Source organism: Hylobates moloch, unplaced genomic scaffold (assembly GCF_009828535.3).
Source record: "Hylobates moloch isolate HMO894 unplaced genomic scaffold, HMol_V3 SCAFFOLD_14, whole genome shotgun sequence".
NCBI classification, from domain to species: domain Eukaryota; kingdom Metazoa; phylum Chordata; class Mammalia; order Primates; family Hylobatidae; genus Hylobates; species Hylobates moloch.
Genome location: NW_026652289.1, coordinates 60458799 through 60486439, shown reverse-complemented (window position 1 = coordinate 60486439; position 27641 = coordinate 60458799). Strand labels below are relative to the sequence as shown.

The following is a 27641-nucleotide window of genomic DNA, read 5'->3' as shown; positions in this document are numbered from 1 at the left end:
ATTCAGATTCTTGCAGTTGTGATTACTAGAAACAACGGGGGACAAGTTGATGACAAAAGGGGATTTCTATTACAAGGATTCAGGGGTGTCTTAGGGAATCTAAGCATAAGGATGCAGCTGGGCCTCAGGAACTGAGAATGGTGCTGGGACTTTGGGAGCCCAGGAAGTCACCACCCACAACACTGTTTCCATGTCATCCTTCTCTCTTTCTCCCTGCAGACTGGCTTTCCTGGCTTCCTAGGAAATACAGCAGCCGATGGCCTCAGTCAGCAGCTCCCAAGTTTATCTTTCTTCCATCCAAGAGATAAGCAGAATGTGGCTGGCCTCTTCTGGGCCCAATTCAAAATTCCCACGGAGGGATTCTGATTGGATGGCCAGTGCCCACCCTGAGCCAGGTGGTGTACCGATATGGCTGCTCCCTCTCTAACCAGACAGCCAAGGGAAGGAGAAATGTACAGTTCATGGCCCTGAGTTTGCACACTTGAACAAAAGCCCTAATATAGGAGATTCTGTGCTCTATTTCCACCCCTTAATGGAGGAGATCACTGCCTTCTACATGTGGCTATAAATTCAGACCCTGCCCAGAAGCCTGCTGTCCCCATAAGAACCCAGAGCTGAATTGCTCTCTGCTAGCCAGTTCCCCTCCCATCTGCTGCTGAGAGCTAGGAGAAGCTGAGAGGCTCCCAGGGCCCTCCACTCTTTTCCTTATCATTTCTTTTTCCTTATCATTTCTTTCACTCCTAACAGTTGACAAAGGCCGGGCGCGGTGGCTCACGCGTGTAATCCCAGCACTTTGGGAGGCCGGGGCGAGCGGATCATTTGAGGTGGGGAGTTTGAGACCAGCCTGGCCAACAAGGTGAAACTCCGCCTCTACTAAAAATACAATTAGCTGGGCATGGTGGCAGGTGCCTGTAATCCCAGCTACTCGGGAGGCCGAGGCAGGAGAATTGCTTGAACCCGGGAGACGGAAGTTGCAGTGAGCCAAGATTGTGCCACTGCACACCACCCTGGGTGACAGAGTGAGATTCTGTATAAAACAAAACAAAAAAATAATAAAACAAAACAAACAGACAAAACCAATAGACATTTGTTGTACAATTCCTGCATGCTAAACCCTGGTCTCAGTGCTTAATGTGTATTATCTCATTTAATCCTCACAGTAGCCCTGAGGGATAGAGCTAACCTTGGCTCCTGCTTGTAGATGAGTTGACTCAGGTACAAAGAAGCTGAGTCATCTACCCCAAACCACACAGCCTGTCAATGGTGTAGTCACAGGTGGACCTGGGCAGCCTGCCTCTGGGACCTGCATTCTCCAAAAACCACCACACAACTGCCTGAACAGACAGGCCATGGAGGCTAGAGGGAGGTCTTTCCACAGCCACGGTGAGCCACGAGTAGTATCTGCTTTGAAATTGTTTCAGAATTGTCAACCTGAGCTCTGTATAGTCAAATTTTGGAATTTAATGACTTATTAGAGTGCTACAGGAGACCCACAGCTGTTAGTTTTTAGAGAATTTTGGCAGGACATGGAGGCTCATGCCTGTAAGCTCAGCACTTTGGGAAGCTGAGGTGGGAGGATTGCTTGAGGCCAGGAGTTCAAGACCAGCCTGAGCAACATAGTGAGACCTCGTCTCTGCAAAAAAATTAAAATATTAGCTGAACATGGTGGCACACACCTGTAATACCAGCTACTCAGGAGGCTGAGATGGGAGGATCACTGGAGGCCAGGAATATGAGGTAACAGTGAACTATGATGCATGCCGCTGCACTCCAGCCTGGGCAACAGAACAAGACCTGGTCTCTAAAATAAAAATAATAATAATATGGTCCCATCTAGGTTAATTCAGGGCTATGTAATCCTGGAAACGCCAACCAGATTCTCTGAGCCTTGGTTTCTTTATCTATAAAATGGGCATTATCACAGCAGCATCCTCCAAGGTTATTGGGAAGCTCAAATAAAGTGGTAGAAGCCTGATAACTATTGTTGTTCTGATGGCAAGAAACGGGATGCTCTGGAAAGGCAATTTTTAATCCAGAGGAAGTGGTAGGACTTAAAGTTCAGCACCAATATGGAGGGTGTCTGGAGGACTTACTGGGTCCCCTCCAGCCCCACCAGGTGGTTCAGTGTGCCCCTCTTCAGATCATAGGAGTGGCCCTGAATTTCTTTCTGGGCTTTGATTCTATGGACTCTTGAAGCAGAAAACACCATATAAAGTTCTGGTTTTAGAAGCTTCACTTAGAAGCTAAGTGAGAACAAGTTTCGCTCTTTGAGAATGAGTTTTGCTCTTGCTGCCCAGGCTGGAGTGCAATGGTGCGATCTCGGCTCACTGCAACCTCTGTCCCCTGGGTTCAAGCAACTCTCCTGCCTCAGCCTCCCAGGTAGCTGGGATTACACGCCAACGCGTCCAGCTAATTTTTGTATTTTTAGTAGAGACAAGGTTTCGCCACGTTGGCCAGGCTGGTCTCGAACTCCTGACCTCAGGTGATCCACCTGCTTTGGCCTCCCAAAGTGCTAGGATTACAGGTGTGAGCCACCACGCCTGGCTGGAATTCTTCTGAAGCCCACTGACTTGCCTAGAAAATGAGTCTAAGAACAAATTCAGGTAGACTTCAGTGGTCTCAGGTTTTACTGAGAGATAAACACAATAGCCTCAAGTGACATCATTAAAAGTAAATCGGCTTTATTGAGGCATAATCTACATAAAAATTTTTAAGTACGATTTGATGAGTTTTGGCAAATGTATATTCTCATGTAGCCACTGCCACAGTCATGATAAAGAATAATTCTTTGAGTCGCAGTGGCTCATGCTTGTAGTCCCAGCACTTTGGGAGGCTGAGGCAGGCAGATCACTTGAGCCCAGGAGTTCGAGACCAGCCGGGGCAACATGATAAAACCCCATCTCTACCAAAAAGTAAAACACCCCAAAACAACAACAAAAAAACCCCAAAATTATCTGGGTGCAGTGGCACAGGCCTGTAGCCCCAGCTACTTGGGAGGCTGAGGTGGAAGGATCACTAGAGCCCAGGAGGTCGAGGCTACAGTGAACCAAGATTGTGCCATTGCACCCCAGCCTGGGGTACAGAGTGAGATCCTGTCTCAATGTAATAATAATAATAATAACAATAATAATAATTCTGGCCAGGCGCAGTGGCTCTTGCCTGTAATGCTAGCACTTTGGGAGGCTGAGGTGAGAGGATCACTTGAGCTTGGGAGTTTGAGACCAGCCTGAGCAACATGGTAAAAACCCGTCTCTACAAAAAATACAAAAATAATTAGCCAGGTGTGATGGCGTGCATCTGTAGTGCCAGCTACTCAGGAGGATGAGATGGTGTAACCGCCCAAGGGGCTCACCTTGCCGGCTGCCTAGACAGAGGTGGTTCATCAAGACAGGGGAATTGCACAGAGAAAGAGAGCCATGCAGAGCCAGCTGTGTGGGAGGCCGGAGTTTTATTATACTCAAATCAGTCTCCCCGAGCATTTGGGGAGCAGAGTTTTTAAGGATAACTTGGTGGGTCGGGGGAAGCCAGTGAGCCAGGAGTGCTGATTGGTCAGGGAAAAAAATCATAGGGAGTTGGAGCTGTGTTCTTGCGCTGAGTCGGTTCCTGGGTGGGGCCCACAAGATCAGATGAGCCAGTTTATTGATCTGGATGGTGCCAGCTGACCCATCAAGTGCAGGGTCTGCCAAATATCTCAAGCGCTGATCTTAGGAGCATTTTAGGGAGGGTCAGAATCTTGTAGCCTCCAGCTGCCTGACTCCTAAACCATAATTTTTAATCTTGTGGCGGCTAATGTTAGTCCTTCTACCACCCTTAAGCTCCTGGCAGACATTGATCTTTCTGTCATCAAAGTTTTGCCTTTTCTTAAATTTCATGTTCCTGGAATCTTGCAGCTTTCTCTGGATGCTTTCACTTAGCGTGATGCTTTTGAGATTCATTCATGCTGTATCAAGAGCTCAGTACTTGTTGTTATTGAGTAGAATTCTATTGTTTGGATGTACCACAGTTTGCTAATCCATGCATCAGTTGAAGGGCATTTGATCTATTTCCAGTTTGGGGCTAGTATGATTAAGCTGCTAGGAGCACATCACTGACAATTTTCTGTGTGAACACGTTTCATTTATCTCGAGTGAATACCTAGAAATGGGATGGCTGGGTCATACAGTGAGGATATGTTTAACTTTACAGGACACTGCACACTGCTTTCCAAAGTAGCTATACCATGCCAAATGATCTTGTGATGGTTAATACTGAATGTTAACTTGATTGGATTGAAGGATGCAAAGTATTGATCCTGGGTGTGTCTGTGAGGGTGTTGCCAAAGGAGATTAACATTTGAGTCAGTGGGCTGGGGAAGGCAGACCCACCTTTAATCTAGGGGGGCACTATCTAATTAGCTGCCAGCACAGCTAGAATATAAAGCAGGCAGAAATACGTGAAAAGACCAGACTGACCTAGCCTCCCAGCCTACATCTTTCTTCTGTGCTGGATGCTTCCTGCCCTCAAACACCGGACTCCAAGTTCTTCAGTTTTGGGACTCAGAGTGGCTCTCCTTGCCCCTCAACTTGCAGACAACCTACTGTGGGACCTTGTGCTTGTGTGAGCTAATATTTAATAAACTCCTCTCTCTCTCTCTCTCTCTCTATATATATATATATATATATACCCTATTAGTTCTGTCCCTCTAGAGAACCCTGACTAATACAGATCTTTAATCTTCAAAACTTCAGATACTCTGCCTGGTAGTAGCAGTCAGGAAAGATTCCCTTCTGGGTTTATAGCAGTAGGTAACCATAGTAATATCCTCTTGATGGAGAGAATCAAGTTGAGCATGTAACTCTCATGGCCTGGAGTTTTTTCATTGCTGCAAAGTGAGAGGAAAGCTTTAAACTGGGTCATCCGCTCCCACCCCTATCTCATGCTCCCTTGCCCTTCCAGGATTTTCCTGTGTTGGGCCCTCGCCTGAGTGCCAAGAACAGAATCAGGTCAAGGCAGTCTATACATAATGTATGGATTGTCTGGGAATTAGGTTTCTACCTAAAGCAAAAAGCCCCAGTTGTCTGACTTTAAATTAACTATTCATTTGTTTGGCTACAGGATCCCCCATCAAACAATGGGCAAGTTATAATTCTAAATGGACCCAGCAGACAAAGTGAGATCCCTTTCTCTAGCTGTGCAATTAACCAGAGGCAGTTCTCAGTTACCCAATTAGTAAACAGGCATTTGTTAAGCTGTACCAGGATAAGGCACACACAGAACCAATATTTCCTGCAACCCTGAGTGTGCTGCCCTGACCGCTCCATGGGCATCGGCATTGCTCCGTGACAGATGATTAAACAGAAACTTGGAGATGGGAGTTAACCTGTTCAAGGCAACCCAGCAGAAGCCAGAGTGGACTCCTGGGTCTTTCTGCTATGCTGCTCCTGTGTCCTGGAGAACCAAGTCTATCATGCATGAAACAAGGCAATCCAGTTTTTCACCCAGGGCAGTTCTGAAAACAGCTGAGTAAACTGACCACTGCATAAGATGGTGCTTTCCTCATAAAAACACTGTTTGAGTTGGGAGTTTGTTACTGATTAAGATCTTGACACAGGTGATAAAAATCTCATATAAATAAAGTTATTACAAATAGATACCCTTGTAATACTTTGTTAGTAAAACTATGCTCAGTGTTTATGAGACAGGCCTGAACACATGGTAGATATTAATTACACAAGCAGGCCTATTCCACTGCAAAATTTTTTATGCAACATGACAAACTTTACTATGTCTTTAATAAAATTTAAAACCAATATGCTAACAATGGTGAATGATGAACTTGTTTTTTATTTTTTGTGGAGACGGAGTTTTTGCTCATGTTGCCCAGACTGGGGTGCAGTGGCACAATCTTGGCTCACTGCAACCTCTGCCTCCCGGGTTCAAGCGATTCTCCTGCCTCAGCCTTCCGAGTAGCTGGGATTACAGGCACCCGCCACCATACCCTGCAGATTTTTTTGTATTTTTAGTACAGACAGGGTTTCACCATGTTGGCCAGGCTGGTCTTGAACTCCTGATCTCAGGTGATCTGCTCATCTTGGCCTCCCAAAGTGCTGGGATTACAGGTGTGAGTCACCGTGCCCGGCCTACTGTACATTTTCTTAGAAATGCCTTTGTGTGTGTTTAGAAAAGCATTGGGAAAAAAATTCAAATGGCTTTGGATTATTTATAAAAGCTGGGCTGCAAAAGCTTCGTAGGCTGATAAGCAACTTCAGCAAAGTCTCAGGATACAAAATCAATGTGCAAAAATTGCTAGCACATCTATACACCAACAACAGGCAAGCTGGAACCAATCATGAATGAACTTCCTTTCACAATTGCCACAAAAAGAATAAAATACCTAGGAATACAGCTAACAAGGGAAGTGAAGGACCTCTTCAAGGAGAACTACAAACCACTGCTCAAAGAAATCAGAGATGACACAAACAAATGGAAAAACATTCCATGCTCATGGATAGGAAAAATTAATATCATGAAAATGGCCATATTGCCCAAAGCAATTTATGGATTCAATGATATTCCATTAAACTACCATTGACATTCTTCACAGAATTAGTAAAAACTATTTTAAAATTCATATGGAACCAAAAAAATAGCTCAAACAGCCATGACAATCCTAAGAAAAAAGAACAAAGCTGGAAGCATCACGCTATCTGACTTCAAACTATACTACAGGGCTACAGTAACCAAAACAGCATGGTACTGATACAAAAGCAGACACATAGACCGATGGAACAGAATAGAGAACCCAGAAATAAGACCTCACACCTACAACCATCTGATCTTTAAAAACCTGACAAAAAAAAGCAATGGAGAAGGGATTCCCTGCTTAATAAATGGTGTTGGGAGAACTGGTTAGCCAAATACAGAAAATTGAAATGGACTCCTTCCTTACACCATATACAAAAATTAACTCAAGACAGATTAAAGACTTAAATGTGAAACCCAAAACTATAAAAACCCTGGAAGAAAACCTAGGCAATACCATCCAGGATATAGGCACAGGCAAAGATTTCACAATGAAGATGCCAAAAGCAATCACAACAAAAGCAAAAATTGACAAATGGGATCTAATTAAACGAAAGAGCTTCTGCACAGCAAAAGAAACCATCAACACAGTAAGCAGACAACCTACAGAATGGGAGAAAATTTTTGCAATCTACACATCTGACAAAGTTCTAATATCCAGCATCTACAAGGAACTTAGGCTGGGCGCGGTGGCTCATGCCTGTAATCCCAGCACTTTGGGAGGCCGAGGCGGGTGGATCATGAGGTCAGGAGATCGAGACCATCCTGGCTAACACGGTGAAACCCCGTCTCTACTAAAAATACAAAAAATTAGCCAGGTGTGGTGGTGGGCGCCTATAGTCCCAGCTACTCGGGAGGCTGAGGCAGGAGAATGGCGTGAACCTGGGAGGTGGAGCTTGCAGTGAGCTGAGACTGCACCACTGCACTCCAGCCTGGGCAACACAGCAAGACTCCGTCTCAAAAAAAAAAGGAACTTAAACAAATTTACAAGAGAAAAACAACCCCAAAAGTGGGCAAAGGACATGAACAGACACTTTTCAAAAGAAGACATACATGTGGCCAACAAACATATGAAAAAAAGCTCAACATTATGGATCATTAGAGAAATGCAAATCAAAACCACAATGAGATACCATCTCACACCAATCAGAATGGCTATTATTGTAAAAACTCAAAAAACAACAGATACTGGTGAGGTTGTAGAGAAAAAGGAAGGCTTTACATTGTTGGTGGGAGTGTTTATTATAAAGATACATGCATGCATATGTTCATTGCAGCACTATTCACGATAGCAAAGACATGGAATCAACCTAAATGCCCATCAATGATATACTGGTTATAGAAAATGTGTTACAAATACACCATGAAATACTAGGCAGCCATAAAAAGAGATGAGATTATATCCTTTGCGGGGACATGGATGGAGCTAGAGACCATTATTCTTAGCAAACTAATGCAGGAACAAAAACCCAAATACTGCATGTTCTCATAAGTGGGAGCTAAATGATGAGAACACATGGACACATGGGGCCTGTTGGAGGGTAGGGGGTAGGAGGAGGGAGAGCATCAGGAAGAATAGCTAATGGATGCTGGGCTTAATACCTGGATGATGGGATGATCTGTGCAGCAAACCACCACGGCACACATTTACCTATGTAACAAACCTGCACATCCTGTACATGTACCCCTGAACCTAAAATAAAAGTTGGAAATTAAAAGAAATGCAGGCTGAGATTTTGTATATAACTCCTAATTTCTTTTTCTTTTTCTTTTTTTTTTTTGAGATGGAATCTTGCTGTGTCACCCAGACTGGAGTGCAGTGGCTCTATCTTGGCTCACTGCAACCTCTGCCTCCCAGGTTCAAGTGATTCTCATGCCTCAGCCTCCCAAGTACCTGGGACTGCAGGCACGCACCACTGCGCCTGGCTAATTTTTGTATTTTTTAGCAGAGACCAAGTTTCGCCATGTTGGCCAGGTTGGTCTCAAACTCCTGACCTCACGTGATCTGCTCGCCACGGCCTCCCAAAGTGTTGGGATTACAGGCATGAGCCACCGCGCCCAGCCTCATTTCTTTTTGATCAGGTTCTTGCTCTCCATGAACAGGGTCCACAAATCGGTGTCAGGGATCTTTGAACTGCTTGAAATTGTATGCCACATGTGTTGAGGATACATACATATTTTTCGGGAATCCCTAGCTGTCATTAGATCTTCAAAGGCCTCTGTGATGCAGTCACAAGTTTGAATCATTTACTTCTTCAGTTTTTTTTTTTTCTTGTTGCAAGCAGTGGAATCAAAATTACTCCACTGACTTCAGAGGAATGTTCTGAGTGGGAATAATTTTTTTTAAAGTAGCCTGGATTTTCTGTTTTTGGAAGTGATTGAACTATTAATAAAATATCTGAAGGGCTTCCTCCCTATATAACAACTGGATCCTGGGGGTGGGGTTAGGGGAATGCTTTATTTAAAAAAAAAAAAAAAAAAAAAGGGTCTTCGGCCAGGCTCGGTGGCTCAGGCCTGTAATCTCAGCACTTTGAGAGGCCGAGGCAGGCAGACTGCCTGAGCTCAGGAATTCGAGACCATCCTGGGCAACATGGGGAAACCCTGTCTCTACTAAAATACAAATAATTAGCCTGGCCTGGTGGCGTGCTCTTGTAATCCCAGTTACTTGGGAGGCTGAGGCAGGAGAATTCCTTGAAACCAGGAGGCGGAGGTTTCAGTGAGCTGAGACCGTGCCACTACACTCCAGCCTGGGTGACAGAGCGAGACTCCGTCTCCAAAAAAAAAAAAAAGACAAGGTCTTCCTTTGTCTGCCACGATGATAGGTCACTGTAGCCTTGACCTCTTGGGCTCAAGCCACCCTCCCACCTCTGCCTCCTGAGTACAGGCGTGTGCCATCATGCTTCACTAATTTTTACATTTTTGGTAGAGATAGGGTCTTGCTACATTGCGCAGGTTGGTCTGGAACTCCTGGCCTCAAGCAGTCAGTCCTCCTGCCTCGGCCTCCCAAAGTGCTGGGATTACAGGCGTGAACCACCGCACCCAGATTCCCCCCGCCCCCCCAAAAATGCTTTTAATGCATTGCTCGGTTCCCCACCACTAAAATCAAACCAACAACAACAAAGCTGTGGCGCTGAGACTGCGGTAGGGAGCCAAGGAGCGCAAAGGAAAGGTCGGACTGCCTTCAGGGCAAAGGCTTACGTCAGCTGCTACTGGGCCTGCCCTGGGGCCAGTGACGACGTGGGGGGATCTGGCCCAAGACTCCACATAAGCTTAAGTATCTCTAAGGCACTGCGTATTGTCACTGCCATCCCCTTCTGAGGTCTCCTAGGCGTCGCAGAGAAGGCGGGAACTACATTTCCCAGAATCCTCTGCCACGTGGGGCTTCCGCAGAAACTGCAAATGAGAAGCCCTTGTGAGAGATCTGGAATGCAGGCGAAAGGGAGAGGGCGCAACTTTGCACAGGTGCCGCAACTTTGCACAGGTGCCGCAGGCGGACGCATAGACAGACACGCATTCGCTGCACCTTCTGGGTGTGCTTCTTGATTGTCACCTGCAGTAGTGTTGCAAGCTGAGTGAGTGGGTGGGAGCCTCCTGGAGGCCCTTGAGATTAGAGTGGCCTCAGAGCAAGCCCTTGAGTTCCACCCACTTGGGTGCTGCGGCCTGAAGTGCCGCGGAAGGCTCCCTTACCTTTGCTCCCCCAGCCTCCCAATGGTTGTATAAAGCTCTGTTTCCCTGTATCCAGAACCTAGGTACTTGGCATGCTAATGATATATTTCTTGCCTCTTGTTTCCAAATTCACTTTTTAATACCTGTTCTGTGATAATGGGCAAAATTCCTTTAAACGTATCTCCTTATGGTGAGCATAACAATTCTTTTCAGTAGAAGGCCCCGGAAGGCCATTTAGGGGAGGAAGACGCTTCTCCTGCTGGCTCTGGCACTGTATCTTCGATGACTGGTGAGGGTGAGAGGCCGTCCGGTGGTGCAATCCCAGTCGAGCATCCAGGACACAGTCCCTCGGTGACCTCAAAGCCTCAGCCCGGCCTGGTAGTCACCTGCCTGTGGCCCTCCAACATGGACAGTGGCTGCTTCAGGCCTCCCGTCCCCAGTGGTGCCTTAACTCCTTCTCTGCATCTGCATGCTCCCCTATCTGATTGTCACCTGGGCCCCAGAAGGTTGTTTCTTTCCTGTCCAGTGACTGAGGACAAGCTCTGGGCCAGGCCACCTTGTGAACTTCTCTGCCGTTCAGTGGGCAGCAACCACATCTCCAATGAGGTCTGAACCCCAGCTCTGGGGAGGGAGGCCCTCTCAAAGTTTGCCCTACTTAGGTAGTTTCTCTTAGCCCTATAGTTCTCTTGACATCTTGTAGTTACTTTTTAATCATCGATTAATCGATATATATATATATATATATATTTTTTTTTTTTTTTTTTTAGACAGAGTCTCACTCTGTCGCCCAGGCTGGAGTGCAGTGGCATGATCTTGGCTCAACACAACCTTTGCCTCCTGGGTTCAAGTGATTCTCCTGCTTCAGCCTCTCAAGTAGCTGGGATTACAGGTATGCACCACCATGCCCGGCTAATTTTTTTTTTGTATTTTTAGTAGAGATGGGGTTTCACCATGTTGGCTAGGGTGGTCTCAAACTCCTGACTTCAAGTGATCCACCCGCCTTGGCCTCCGGAAGTGCTGGGATTACAGGTGTGAGCCACCGCGCCTGGCTTCTTTATGTTAAATTTCATTTGTTTAAATCACTGTAGTTTCTGTCCTTTGTTTGGACACGGATGGATACATTTGGAATACACAGCGCACAGGGCTTCTGTTTTCCTAACCAGACACTGACTGACAGAGGCTAACATAACTCTGTATCTGTCAACACCCTGGTACCCGGAAGAAGCAAATGTACATGCTATTTGGGGTTTACTCTTCTGCTTAGGTCCTTGGAACTCATTTATTCATTCAACAATGATTTGTTAAGCACCTGTTACATTTCAGCCTGGTTCCAGATAATGGGAATATAGCAATGAATGAAACAAAAGTCCTTCCTTGCATTTCTCCAGGAATGTATCAAACACAGAAGAAAACAAGCCACCATGATTGAGAGCAGATGACAAAAAATAACACATTTAGAGCCCTAAGCTTTTTGGTTATTGAAATGATTGAATAGCAGATTTAAAATAACTAGGTAGGAAATGTTTAAATAAGTAAAACATGGTATCACAGGAATAAGCAAGGGATGAAAAAAACAAACAACACATGTTGGTGAAGATGTGGAAAAATTGGAACTTTCATATATTCCTGGCAGGATTATAAAATGGCACAGCCAATTGGAAAACAGTCCAGCAGGTCCTCAAACTGTTAAATACAGAGTTAGTACATGACCCAGCAACTCCACTTCTAGGTATAGGACCAAGAGATCTGAAAAAAAAGTCCACAGAAAAACTTACACACGAATGTTCATAGGAGCATTATTCATAATAGCCAACAAGTGAGAACAACCCCAAAATCCATCAACTTGTAAATAAATAAATTATGGTATACAAATTCAGTGGACTATTATACAGCTATAAGAAGGCACTAAGTACTGATGTAACATGGTTCAACCTTGGAAACATTATGCTAAGTGAAAAATGCAAGTCATAAAAGGCCATATGCTGTATTAGGCCATTTATATGAAATGTCCAGAATAGGCAAATCTACAGAGACAGAAAGTAGACATAATGGGGACAGAAGGAAGTTGATAGTGATGGCTAATGGATACAGGATTCCTCTTTGGGTTGGTATAAATGTTCTGGAATTAAATAGTGGTAATGACTTCACAACTTCTGTGAATATACTAAAAACCACTGAATTATATACTTTAAAAGGGTGAATTTTATGACATGTGAATTATATCTCAATAAAGCTATTATTTAAGAAAATAAGGCAAAGACCTTTGCAACTGATCAGACATATCTGAAAAATAAGCAAATAGAAATTTCAGAGCTTAACAATTTGTTGACATTAAAACTGAATGGAGGCCAGGCACAATGGCTCATACCTGTAATCCCAGCACTTTGGGAGGCAGGGTGGGAGGATCACTTGAGGCTAGGGGTTCAAGACCAGCCTGGGCAATATAGCGAGACCCCATCTTTACAAAAAAAAAAATTAAAAAATTAGCCGCTGTTGTGGTATGCTCCTATAGTTCCAGCTACTGAGGAAGCTGAAGCTGGAGGGATCCCTTGAGCCCAAAAGGTCGGAGCTGCAGTGAGCCATGACTGTGACACCGAACTCCAGCTTGGGCAACAGAGACCCCATCTCTAAAAACAAAATGAAACAAAACAAAACAACAATAACAAAAACTCAATGGACAGGCTAAACAATAGATTAAATAAAGCTGAGTAGTGAATTGGTAAACCAGAAGACAGATTGAGAAAATTACCTAAAATGCAGCAGAGGTTGTTAAGGAGATGACAAACATGAAGGAAGAGTTAAGAGAAGAAAGGGTAGAGTGAGAAAGTCTAAAAAATATCCAATCAGAATCCCAGAAGGAGAGAGTAGAGAGAATAAGAGAGAAGCAATATTTGAAAAGCTAACTACTGGATAAGAATTTCCAGATCTAATAAAAGACATGAACCCACAGATAAAGACAACATACATCAAGAAGTGCCTCACAGCCCGACATGGTGGTGCATGCCTGTAATCCCAGCACTTTGGGAGGCTGAGGCGGGGGGATCACAAGGTAAGGAATTTGAGACCAGCCTGGCCAATATGGCAAAACCCCGTCTCTACTAAAAATAAAAAAATTAGCTGAGCGTGGTGGCGGGTGCCTGTAGTCCCAGCTACTCGGGAGGCTGAGGCAGGAGAATCGCTTGAACCCGGGAGGCAGAGGTTGCAGTGAGCTAAGATCATGCTACTGCACTTCAGCCTGGGTGACAGAGCAAGACTCTGTCTCAAAAAAAAAAAAAAAAAAAAAAGAAGTGGCTCACACCTGTAATCCCAGCACTTTGGGAGGGCCAAGGCAAGCAGATCACAAGGTCAGAAGATTGAGACCATCCTGGGCAACATGGTGAAACCCTGTCTCCACTAAAAATACAAAACTTAGCTGGGTGTGGTGGCGCATGCCTGTAATCCCAGCTACTCGAGAGGCTGAGGCAGGAGAGTCACTTGAATCAGGGAGTCGGAGGTTGCAGTGAGCCCAGATCGTGCCACTGCACTCCAGCTGGCAACAGAGTGAGACTCTGCTCAAAAAAAAGAGAAAGAAACCCACATCTGGACATGGTGTAGAGAAACCACAGAGCTCCAAAAGCAAAGATCTTAAAAGTAGCCAGAGAGAAAAGAAACCTTGTTTACAAAGAAACAAAAACTATATGGTGGCAGCAACAGTGAATTTAGAAGACAGAAAAATATCTTCAAAGTGTTAAGAGAAAGTTAACCCAGAATTGTGTGCCAGCAAAACTGTCTTTCAAAAATGCATGTAAAATAGAAACGTGAAGGTGAAATAGGAACATTTCAGAATAAAACCGAGATTTTACCACTAACAGGCCTTAACTAAAACAATTTCTGGAAGATATATTTTAGGAGGAAGGAAAATGATCGCAGAAGAAGGGAAACATTTCTAAAAATATATAACTTATCATTGCAATGCAAGAAAGAATGATGAGCAAATAAATTATTAAGTATGTAAATAATTCCAAAAATTGTCTGCAAAAACTTCTAATGAAAGGTGATGATGGTGTATAATTTGTGGGGTTAAAAAAGGACAGAAACAAATACTGGACAATAATATTTATAGATGGGGGAAGGAGGCCTGAGGTTGGTGGGGAGAGTTAGACTGTTCTAAGTTCTTTGTATTCTTCTTAGAGAAGTTTCAGGTATTTTTTCACTTTAGACATTGTTAAATGTACATGGTAAAATTTCAAGGGTAATCACTAAAAACAGAAAATGTGTAACTTCCATACCAGTAAAAAGTAAAACAGAATAAGAAAACAAAAACCCAATGTAGAAGAAAAAGGAAAAAAAAAAGTTTAAAAAAGGAAAACAAATGGAAAGCCAAAAAAGAGTATGGTAAAAATCTAAATATATCAGTAATCACAATAAGTATAAATGGACTAAACAATAAACTAAAAGACACATTCTTAGACCTAAATTAAAAAAAAATAGACATACCTAAAATAAAAGGACACAGAAAAGATGAAAGTAAAATGATGAAAAAAGATATAACAGGCAATATTGTTAGGTTGGTGAAAAAGAAATTGTGGTTTTTGCTATTACTTTTGTGCCAACCTAAAGTTAAAAGAAAGTTGGTGTAACTATATTGTGATTTGACAAAATAGACTATAAGAGATAAATAAGGACTTTATACAATGATAAAAGGTTTTATTTATCAGGAAGATATAATAGTTCTAAAGTTGTGGGTACCTACTAAAATAGCATCCAAATATATAAAATAAAAATTTATAGAATTATGAAATGAAATTGACTAATCCACAAACATAGTGGGGTATTTCAATACAATGCTCCCAATTATTGATAAGTCAAGAAAGATTTGAATAACACAATTGACTAGCTTAATTTAGTGAATTTAGTGAATAAATTACCCTGCATTCAACAATCAAGGAACAGACATTCTTTTCAAGGACACTTGGAATATTTTTAAAAATTGACTATATAAAAGGCCATAAAACCAGCCTCAACAAATTTCAAGAATCTGATTTACATAAACCACATTTTATAACCTGCAATCATAGATTTAACTTAAGCAACCAAATTAGAAGTGCATAAAAGAAAGATAAGTGACACATCCACTAGGTTTTGGAAATTAGGAAGTACACTTCTAAATAACTTATAAGTCAAGTAAGAAATCATAAAAGAAAAAGTTGAACAGAAACAATGATAAAAATTACACATATCAGGACTTATGGATGCAGGAAAAATAGTAATTCAGGGAAATTTATAGCTTTAGCTGCTTTCATTAGAAAAGAAAAAAGACTGAAAATTAATAAGCTAGGCTTCACTGTAAGAAGAAAAAAACTCCCAACAGAATAAACCCAAAGAAAGCATAAGGAAAGAGATAATAAATATAAAGGAAAAATTAATGAAACAGAAAATAAACATACAATACAGATGATCAACAAGCCAAGGCCAGGCCAGGCACAGTGGCTCATGCCTGTAATCTCAGCACTTTGGGAGGCCAGGGCAGGTGGATCACTTGAGGTCAGGAGTTTGAGACCAGCCTGGCCAACATGGTGAAACCCCGTCTCTGCTAAAAATACAAAAAAAATTATCTGGGCATAGTGGCACATGCTTGTAATCCCAGCTATTTGGGAAGCTGAGGCGGAAGGATTGCTTGAACCCAGGAAGCAGAGGTTGCCCTGAGCTGAGATCGTGCCACTGCACTGCAGCGTGGGCAACAGAGCGAGACTGTGTCTAAATAAATACATATATAAATAAAATAAAATAACAAGCCAGGGGAGGGCCAGATAAAATAGATAAATGTTGGGCAAGATTCCTTTAAAAAAAAGGGGACAGGGCTGGGCGCGGTGGCTCATGGCTGTAATCCCAGCACTTTGGGAGGCTGAGAGAGGCGGATCACTTGAGGTTGGGAGTTCGAGACCACCCTGGCCAACATGGTGAAACCCCGTCTCTACTAAAAATACAAAAATTAGCCAGGCATGGTGACACATGCCTGTAATCCCAGCTACTCAGGAGGCTGAGACAGGAGAATCGCTTGAACCCTGGAGGTGGAGGTTGCAGTGAGCCGAGATCGCACCACTGTACTCCAGCCTGGGTGACAGAGGGAGACTCCATCTCACAAAAAAAAAAAAAAAAAAAAAAAGACAGTAGCATTCACAAATAAGCAAGAATATGAATGAAGAACAGAAGAAAGCTGCAAATATGGAAGAGATGAAAAAGATAAACATGCCATAAATAACATTATGCTAGTAAATTTGAAAATTTATTAGAAAGGGAAACATTTCTAAAAACATATAACTTACCCAAGCTGCATCAAGAAAGCCTGGAGACTTCCAGTCCAAAACTGGTGGTGTAGAAGCAAGCTGGCTACATTCCTTCCCACAGAAAACCAAAAACAAATACACAGTGCTGAGATGATCAGCACTATGCCAGCAACATTCCAGAATCCAAATATGAGGATGAGGCAGTTCCTGGAGTAATAGAGAAGTGAAAAAGCTCTGAGCAGTCAGTAAGATAAATGGATTTCTGTATCCATGACTCCCCTCCCTGATCTGCCCAACACCAAGTGCGTGGGCAATTTCCCCTGACTCATGATTTCTACACTAGAAAAAGTGAGATTGAGGTAGACGACTAGCTTTCCCACCATTGTGGGTTTACTGGCAGGAGACCTTGCCTCTGCCTCAACCCATGGGAAGCATCATGATTGCCTGAATGAAGAAATATCTCTGAGGACACTGAGAGACCAAGGACAGAGGTGAGGATACTATCCTTAGCCCTAGAAACACTGTTCTGTAACTCGGCCAAAGAAGACACCAAATCAGAGTGGCTGTTTAGCAGCACCACACTGTAGCAGTTGCATTCCACAGGTCACCTGAGCATGACTCCCTAGCCAGCCTGTCCATACTGCCAGGATGTCTGCTCTGGGACCTCCCCCATTTGGAACTTCAGTGTTCCAGTTGTTTATTAGAGCCAAGGCAAACCTGGGCGTAAGAAATCATCTAGTGCCAAAAAGGAGGCAGCGACCTAGTGGAAAACAAACAAACAAATAAGAAATTCGGCAGTATATTACAAAGACTCTATAAGCAAACATACCCAATAAAAAGCAAAACAGGCCACATAGAGAAGACTAGAATAAATAAATAATCCTTCAATGCAAAGATGTAATTCCACAAGAAACAACAGGAAACAGGAAACCATGACGACCCCAAACAGACAAAGCATGGAACCAGTGATGGCCCTAAGAAGATGGCAGTATGTGAGCTCTCTGAACAAGAATTTAAAATAGCAGTTTTAAGGAAACTCAGTGATCTACAAGATAATACAGGAAATCAATTCAGAATTTATTAAATTTAACAAAGATATTGAAATTTTAAAAAATCAAATCTTGGAACTGAGAAATGCATTTGCTAAATCAAAAAATTCATTAGAGACTCTCAACAGCAGAATGGATCAAGCAGAGGAAAGAATCTGTAAGCTCAAAGATAGGCTATTTGAAAAGGAGGAGAAAAAAGAAAAAAATAATACAAAGGAATGAAGATTGCCTACAAGATATAGGAAATTGCCTCAAAAGACCAAATCTAATAATTATTGGTGTTCAAGAGGGAGTTGAGCAAGAACAAGGGGTACAAAGCTTACTTAAATAAATAATGAGACTGATTTGAGTAATAATAAAACTCTGGTCTCCTGCACAGCCAGCTCTGCGTAAATTACCCTTTCCCTATTACAATTTCCTTGTCTTGATGAATCGGCTCTGTCTAGGCAGCAGGCAAGTTGAACCCCTTGGGTGTTTACAAATTTGGTGGGCCTTACGGGGATTGCCCTTGTGTCTACCTGCCTGTGGTTTGGTGGCCCCCCCTCCAGCAATGGATCCAGAAGCCAGCCCAAGCGGACACCTAGTTCTCTTGGACTGGGGGCTGACTCTGGTAATCTCTCTCCTGGCAGGGTGCTGCTGACCCAAGGCGCATCAATGGAGAAGTAGTCATGGGGAGACATCCCTTAACTGTAGCCCTATCACAGGGTGTCTGTGTAGCCCCATGGTGGGGTGTCTCTCTGTAGCCCCATTGCGGGGTGTTTGGATTGGTGAGTATCCTAGGTGCTGCCAACGACTCCTTCCTTTTCCTGACTGGGTTTATAGCCCTATGGTGGGGTGTCTGTAGCCCTGTTGGGGGGTGTCTGTTTGTAGCTCCACCATGGGGTGTCTGTGTCTGTAGCCTCATTGGGGGGTGTCTGTTTGGCTCCTGGGGGCTCTCAGTTGACTCTTTCTAACTAGTAGGAAGAATCCTGGTTTGGGAGACTTCTCAGTCAGGAAGATTTCAAGACGGTTTCTCAGACGGAGAATAGGAGGATAGTTTGGAAGGGATACTCTTGGAGTTCTTGGTTAGGGATCTGATTTGGAGGCCTTCTGTCTGTCTCATCTTTGTGTGTGCTTGTATATGTGGAAGGGATCTCGGAGGGGTTGCTGATGGAAGTCCAGCAGGTCTAACTCAGAACCCTCCTTATTTGTCTAGTCACATTCGATGTGCCCTAAAGAAGGCTCAACAGACCTGTTTCTTGGGGTGACTGTCTGCTCTTTGCCTTGCCCAAAGACCCCATTGTGAATTACCATTTGGAGGTCGTCCCTCCCCACCTGGAGTGGATCAGAAACAGGGAGCAACAGGAAAAAGATTGAGCTTTGCCAGGCTGATATTGGGTGCTGAATGAGGTGACTAACGTTCGTTTTGTTATGTGTGTTTTGCTGGGATGGAAAATGTCAATTCGGTTCCCCATGCAGCCCGTTGGGCAGCATCTTGCAAATTAAGAATTTTGCCGATGGTTCCATAAAACAGCAAAGAGTGATTTTTCTCTTATAAAGTGGCTTGAACCCGACAGCTATAGCACAAGTGAGCAGGGTCATCAGAAGCCACTCCGTTCTGGAAGCTGCAGAGAAAGGGAACCCAGAAGCCTCGTATGCCAGCAAAAAGGGTAAGAAATTCTTACCCAGCCAAGTTTCTGGTCTCTCTTTCTCTGTCTGGGTAAAACAGTAAACTATTGGTCTCCTCTGCAAGGGTTTGATTAATAGAAAAAAGGATTTGTGAGACTAATCTTAGGCTGTAGCAAATCTGCTGTACTTTGTGCTAAGAATTTGTCTTTCTGTGTTCTGTAATGGAGAGAGGGGTATCACAGGATAGAATGTGGGTTTAGGACCCCTATAAGCCCACTTTTCAAGCCAGCTTGGCAGGCTGGTCAGTTCCAAACCTTGCTACAGTTCCCTGAAATCAATACAGGATGAAATTCTTGTCTTGTTTTGTGTCCTTAAGAGCTTAACCTTGTAACCATGTGTGGACACTTTCTCTTGGTTTCCGCCATCCAGAGAACAGGAATTTTGGGGTTCATGTCATAGTTAGTCCTAAAAATTTTTCCTGAGCAGTTAAAAGCCTTGCAAGCTTGAAATTGGCGCAATAGAAACTGCCCAATGCTGTATAGCTCAGTAGCTGAGGCTTTATCTTTTGACAGTGGTGGCCTGGGTTCAATTGTTGGCTTCTGGAATGATTCCTTTCTGGTTTGTTATTTGTGTAACTTTGCCATTTGTTGAGTTTTTGTCCCCCATAGTTAGCTTCTGATTTCCTCTCTTGAATTTTCCTTTCTCTGAACTACTTTGTGGAGATTCTAAATCTTGTAAAAAAAGAAACTGCTTACCATGTCTTTGAGGCACCTAGGATGTTACCTTTGGTAAAGTTCAGAGGTTGGAAATACTGGCCACTTGTCATAGCTAAAGTCAAGTAATATGAGATTTGAAAGGATTTCTTTTTTAAAGAGCACTATGGTTAAAAGCATAATTTTAAAGTGGATAAACAAGCTATAGATACATTTAAAGGCTTTTATGTTTTTCTCTTCTTGGAACTTGTTTTTCTGGAAAAAGGTTTTTTCTTCTCAGTCGACTGAATTATTTTTCTCCATTTTTTTTTTTTTTTTGTCTTGCCACTCTTAATGCACACATGAGAGGCCCTAACTTCTGGTAGCCTGGGACTCCTTGGGAAAAACAGAGGAGGCGCCACAGACCCCGTTTTGGGAAAAAACTTCTGTTTTCCTCATGAAACCTCAGGAATTAAAAGCAGATAGATCCCTCTCAAAATCAAAGGCTCTGTTCTGTTTTGCATTGTGTTATCCGATGGTTTGGAGTTTTGGGGGTATCATAAATTACTTCACATTATGATAACTACGTAGGAAATACACTTTAGGGGATGGCTAATAGTAGTTATGGAGGGATACTTGACTCTGCACACCTGGATCAGAGACGCACGCTCTTGGCCACCTGGAAGATAAGGAGACATCCCTGCCCCCTACTGGGAGATGAGACTCCCGTGAGAGATGGGCCGATTACAAAATGGGCTGATTGGCTTTGGGTTGCCTTGAATGGAATGCAGGGTAGAAGCACTGCACTGTCCTGTCCCACAGTATTTCCCTCCTGTTGGGGATCCAGGATCCAGTATAAAATGGCACCCTTAATTTTGGGGATCTGTCTTTGCCTTCAACTGCTTATTTGCTGCTTATTTGGCCCTAGTAATGCATGCTTTCCCAGCCCTGTTCCTCCAAGGGCTCCACCCTGAAGCCAGACATCCAATTAAGAAACTGGCAAATGACAAATTTTACAAGTGCTGAATCTTCTGTCTGCCTTTGTATTTATATGTATTGTTTGTTTATATATAAAAGAGCTCTAATTAATTTGCATAGAAAAATAAGCGCTTAGGCTGGGCGTGGTGGCTCACACCTATAATCTCAGCACTTTGGGAGGCCGAGGTGGGTGGATCACCTGAGGTCAGCAGTTCGAGACCAGCCTGGCCAACATGGTGAAACCCCGTCTCTACTAAAAATACAAAAATTAGCCAGGCATGGTGACACATGCCTGTAATCCCAGCTACTCAGGAGGCTGAGACAGGAGAATTGCTTGAACCCAGGAGGCAGAGGTTGCAGTGAGCCAAGATCACACCACTGCACTCCAGCCTGGGCGACATAGCAAGACTCCATCTCTAAATAAATAAATAAATAAATAAGGAAAAGAAAAATAAGTGCTTAAATAAAATATTTTGCCAGAAAAATAGAAACTGTAATGCCTTTTTGTTCATGTGACTTTAGTAACCTTTTGGAAATAAAGACAGTTTTTAAGATTATTGGTAAAATAAAATGTCTTGGCCAGGCGCGGTGGCTCACGCTTGTAATCCCAGCACTTTGGGAGGTCGAGGCAGGCGGATCATGAGGTCAGGAGATCGAGACTACAGTGAAACCCCGTCTCTACTAAAAATACAAAAAATTAGCCGGGCGTGGTGGCGGGCACCTGTAGTCCCAGCTACTCCGAGAGGCTGAGGCAGGAGAATGGCGTGAACCCGGAAGGCGAAGCTTGCAGTGAGCCGAGATTGCGCCACTGCACTCCAGCCTGGGCGACAGAGCGAGACTCCGTCTCAAAAAAAAATAATAATAAAATAAAATGTCTTGAAAGTGTAGACATTTGGTTTAAATTAAGGTCAGATATCAGACTTGCTAAATGCTTTAAGGTCAAACTGTTTCTTTGACTTTTGAAAATTGTTTGATTTACCTACTTTGGAGCATTAGATGATAGGTAAGGCCTGGGGACATATGAAGAGCCATGCCCACTAGCTATGCTAACAGTCAGACCTTATCTTCATTTCTGTCTAATGTCCTAAGTTCCACCCCAGTACATAATTGAAATTGCTTGCTTACCAGGTTTTTCACTAAAAATAAAAGTTGCTAAGCGTTAACATTGTAATATGTAGTTGAGACGACTGGAGAAACAGTTTTACATACAAGGTGTATGGGGAATGTGCTTTTGGTAAAAGATTGTAAGAAGTCATAGGAATATGGTTTTTGTTAAAGGGAATGTAATTTTGTCTAGTTCAGAGGGTTTTAAACATTGTCTTAACCTAAAAGAGTAATGGAACAAAATTGAAGGTTTAAGCAAAGTGAAAAGGGTTTGTAAAACCCTTTTAAAATTCTGTGAGTATAAACAAGTTGGCTAAGATTTAAAAGGAATTATTTAGCTTTTTTTCCTTAGGTTAAAACACTAAAATCATACTGATATGGAGCCAGAATCTTGGCCTACTTTTCCGAATAACAGAGTTTTCTTAGAAAATTAATCTGCTGTTTGATGGAAAATTGTAAAGCGTTCTAAAAAGTTCATGAAAATCTTACCTTATGGTCAAACTAGTTAAGACTAGATAGAGATAAAATTTTATTTAAAAAACTAGCTTTGGCTGGGTGCGGTGGCTCATGCCTGTAATTCCAGTGCTTTGGGAGGCCGAAGTGGGTGGATCACCTGAGGTCAAGGGTTCGACACCAGCCTGGCCAACATGGTGAAACCACATCTCTACTAAAAATACAAAAATTAGCCAGGCATGGTGGCATGCGCCTGTAATGCCAGCTACTCAGGAGGCTGAGGCAGGAGTATCACTTGAACCCAGGAGGCAGAGGTTGCAGTGAGCCGATATTGTGCCATTGCACTCCATCCTGGGTGACAGAGCGAGACTCTATCTCAAAAAAAAAAAAACAACACACATACACACACACAAAAAGGATGGGCATGGTGGCTCATGCCTGTAATCCCAGCACTTTGGGAGGCCGAGGTGGGTGGATCACAAGGTCAGGAGATCAAGACCATCCTGGCTAACACAGTGAAACCCCGTCTCCACTAAAAATACAAAAAAAATTAGCCAGGCATGGTGGCGGGCGCCTACAGTCCCAGCTACTGGGGAGGCTGAGGCAGGAGAATGGAGTGAACCCGAGAGGCGGAGTTTGCAGTGAGTCGAAATAGGGCCACTGTACTCCACCCTGGGTGACAGAGGCAGACTCTGTCTCAAAAAGACCAAAAAACAAAAAACAAACAAACAAACTAGCTTTAACATTAAAGATGCACTAATGCAAAATAATAATAATAATAATAACAGAAAACTTTCCAAAGCTCAAAAAAGTTATAAATATCCAAGGACAGAAAGATCAGAGAACACCAAGCAGATTTCGCCCAGGTAAGACTACCCTAGGGCATATAATAATCAAACTCTCAAAAGTCAAGGACACAGAAAGGATCCTAAAAGCAGCAAGATAAAATAAGCAAATAACATATAAGGGATTCCAATTCATCTGGCAACAAGACTTCAACAGAAACCATAAAGCTAGGAAGGAATGGGACAGCATTTTCAAAGTGCTGAAAGAAAAAAAAAAACCTGCCATTTAAGAATACTGTATCCAACAAAGCCATCCTTTAAATATGAAGGAAAGATAGTCTTTCTCTGACAAACAAAAGCTAAGAGAATTCACCATCCCCAGACCTGTCTTAAAAGAAATGCTAAATGGAGTTCTTCAATCTGAAAGAAAAAAACACTAATGTGCCAAAAGAAAACATTTGAAAGCATAAAACCTACTGGTAAAATTAAGTACAAAGACAACCCCAGAATACTCCAATACTCTAATTAAGATGTAAAATTCACCCATAACTCTAATATAAAGCCTAGAAGAGAAATCTATCAAAAACAGTAGTAGCTACAGCAACCTGTTAAGAGATAGGCAATGGCGGCCAGGCACAGTGGTTCATGCTAGCACTTTCGGAGGCCAAGGTGGGTGGATCACTTGAGGTCAGGAGTTCGAGTCCAGCCTTACCAACATGGTGAAACGCTGTCTCTACTAAAAATATAAAAATTAGCCAGGTGTGGTGGTGCACACCTATAATCCCACCTACTTGGGAGGCTGAGGCAGGAGAATCACTTGAACCCAGGAGGTAGAGGTTGCAGTGAGCTATTGCACCATTGCACTCCAGCTTGGGTGACAGAGCAAGACTCTGACAAAAAAAAAAAAAATAGAGAGAAAGAGAGAGGCAATATAAAAATATGTGAATTGAGACAACAAATAGTCAAAATGGGGGGAGATGGAGTTAAAGTGCAGAGGTTTTTTTTTTTTTCGTTTTGCTTTATTTCTGCTCTTTTTTGTGATCTAAGGTAAGTTATCTCTCTTTAAAATAAGTTATCAGTTTTTTTGTAAGCACCATGGTAACCATAATGCAAAACCTATAACAGACACAATAAAAATAAAAGGTGGCCAGGCGTGGTGGCTCATGACTCTCATCCCAGCATTTTGGGAGGCTGAGGCTGGCAGGTTGCTTGAACCCAGGAGCTTGAGACGAGCCTGGGCAACACGGTGAAACCTCATCTCTACAAAAAAAGTATAAAAATTAGTTGGGTGTGGTAGCACATTCCTGTAGTCCCAGCTACTTGGGTGGCTGAGGTGGGAGGATCACCTGAGTCGAGGGAAGTTGAGGTTGCAGTGAGCCATGATTGCACCACTGTACTCCAGCCTGGGTGACACAGTGAGACCCTGTCTCAAACAAAACAAAACAAAACAAAAAACAGAACAACCAGAAAATAAGCAACAAAATGGCAGTAGTAAGTCCTTACTTATCAATAATACGCTGAATGTACATGGGTTATTCAATGTTATTATTAAGTTTAATTGGAGAATTCAGTCAATTCTCTAATTAAGAGACAGACAGTGGCTGAATGGATAAACAAGGCCCAACTATATGCTGGGTGATATTAACTAATATGTTATTATCACATGAACACAATCAAGAATAAGAAACCCAACTTACCAATAGAGACACACATAGACTGAAAATGAAGAGATGGAAAAAGATACTCCATGCAAGTGGAAATCAAAAAAGAACAGGATTAGCTATACTTATATTACATAAAATAGACTACAAGTCAAAGACTGTAAAAAGTGACAAAGAAGATCAATATATAATGATAAAGGGGTCAGTTTAGCAAGAGGATATAACAATTATAAGTATCTATGCACTCAACACTGGAGCACCCAAGTATATTAAGTAAATATGAATAAACCTAAAGGCAGAGACAGACTGTAATACAATACAGTAGGGGACTTCAACACCCCACTTTTCAGTAATAAACAGATCATCCAGACAGAAAATCAACAAAGAAGCAGCAGAGTTAAACTACACACTAGACCAAATAGGCCTAACTGACATTTACAGAACATTTCACCCAACTGCTGCACAATACACACTGTTTTCGTAAACACATGTAACATTCTCCAAAATAGACTGTATCTTAGGCTACAAAACAAGTCTGAACAAATTCAATAAAGTAGAAATTATATCAAATATCTTTTCTGGCCGCAATGGAATAAAACTGGAAATCAATAACAGGGATCTCAGAAACTACGTAAACACATAGAAATTAAACAACTTGCTCCTGAACAACCAATGGGTCAATGAAGAAATTAAGAAGAAAATTTAAAAAAATTTTCAAACAAATCAAAATGGAAATAAACATAACAAAATATATGAGATATGGTAAAAGCAGTACTCAGAGGGAATTTTATAGCAATAAATGCCTACATCAAAAAAGCAGAAAGACTTCAAATAAACAACCTAACAATGCACCTCAAGGAACTAGAAAAACAAGAACAAACCAAACATGTTAGAAGGAAATTATTAGAATGAAAGAAATAATAAATATCAGAGAAGAAATAAATGAAATTAGACTAAAATACAGAGAAAATCAATGAAATGAAAATTGGTTTTTTGAAAAGATAAACAAAATTAACAGACGATTAACTAGGCTAAGAAAAAAGTCCCAAATAAATAAAATTAAAAATGGGCTGGGCACGGTGGCTCATGACTGTAATCCTAGCACTTTGGGAGGCCAAGGTGGGCAGATCACTTGAGGTCAGGAGTTTGAGACCAGCCTGGCCAACATAATGAAACCCTGTCTCTACTAAAAATACAAAAATTAGCCTGGCGTGGTGGTGCATGCCTGTAATCCCAGATACTCGGGAGGCTGAGGCAGGAGAATTGCTTGAAACTGGGAGGTGTTCTAAGCTCTGGAACAAAACAAGGATGCTCACCTCCACTTTTATTCAACATAGTATTGGAAGTCCTGTCCATAGCAATTAGCAAGAGAAAGAAATAAAGAGAATCCAATTTGGAAAGGAAGAATTCCAATTAGACTTGTACACAGAAGACATGATCTTACATTTAGAAAAACCTAAAGACTCCACCAAAAAACTGTTAGAACTGATAAACAAATGCAATAAAGTTGCTGGATACAAAATCGACAGACAAAAATCTGTAGCATTTCTATACAATAATGAACTAGCAGAGGAAGAAATCAAGAAGGCAGTCCCATTTATAATAGCTGCAGAAACAAACAACAACAACAACAACAAAAAAACCTAGGAATAAATTTAACCGAAGAGGCGAAAGATCTCTTCAAGGAAAACTACAAAGCACTGAAGAAATAAATTGAAGAGGACACAGCAAAATGGAAAGCTATTCCATGTTCATGGACTGGAATAGTTAGTTGTTAAAGTGATAATTCCACCCAAAGCAGATTACAGATTTAATACAATTGCTATCAAAATACCAATGATGTTCTCAATAGAAATAGAAAAAACAATCCTAAAATTCATATGGAACCACAAAAGACCCAGAATAGTGAAAGCAACCCTAAGCAAAATGAACAAACCTGGGTCAGGCATGGTGGCTTATGCCTGTAATCTGAGCACTTTGGGAGGCTGAGCTGGGTGGGTCACCTGAGGTCAGGAGTTCAAAACCAGCCTGGCCAACATGGCAAAACCCCATCTCTACTAAAAATACAAAATTAGCTGGGTGTGGTGGCACATGCCTGTAATCCTAGCTACTTGGGAGGCTGAGGCAGGAGAATCACTTGAACCTGGGAGGTGTAGGTTGCAGTGAGCTGAGATCGTGCCATTGCACTCCAACCTGGGCACTAAGAGTGAAACTCAGTCTCAAAAAAAAAAAAAAAAAAAAAGAACAAATCTGGAAGCATCACACTAACTGACTTCAAAATATACTACAAAGCTATAGGAACCAAACTAGCATGTTACTGACATAAAAACATAGACTAATGGAACAGAATAGAGAATCCAGATATAAATAAATGCATTTGTAGCCAATTCATTTTCAACAAATGTGCCAAGAATATACAATGGGGAAAGGATACTCTTTTCAATAAATGGGGCTGTGAAAATGAAATAACCATATGCAGAAGAATCAGCTATACTCCTATCTCTCATCATACACAAAAATCAAATCAAAATAAACCAAGGACTTAAATCTAAGACCTAGGCTGGGTGCAGTGGCTCATGCCTGTAATCCCAGCACTTTGGGAGGCTGAGGCGGGTGGATCACGAGGTCGGGAGACCGAGACCATCCTGGCTAATACGGTGAAACCCCGTCTCCACTAAAAAAAAAAAACTACAAAAAAATTAGCCGGGTGTGGTGGTGGGCACCTGTAGTCCCAGCTACTCGCGAGGCTGAGGCAGGAGAATGGAGTGGACCTGGAGGTGGAGCTTGCAGTGAGCCGAGATTGGGCCACTGCACTCCA

At 42.4% G+C, this 27641-nt stretch overlaps 1 protein-coding gene across 2 annotated transcripts in view; it reads right to left on the bottom strand.

Moving 5' to 3' along the window:
• CLN6 (CLN6 transmembrane ER protein) overlaps positions 1-27641 on the bottom strand; it is a 62884-nt gene that overhangs the window by 26760 nt on the left and 8483 nt on the right. Inside the window, exon 2 of one of the 2 annotated variants that reach the window (XM_032175712.3) lies at positions 16533-16700. The exons of the other annotated variant lie outside the window; for it this stretch is intronic. Within the exon in view, the coding sequence (XP_032031603.1) occupies positions 16533-16543 (11 nt within the window). The 5' untranslated portion in view covers positions 16544-16700. The remainder of the gene's footprint in view (positions 1-16532; positions 16701-27641) is intronic. 2 annotated transcript variants of the gene reach the window in all.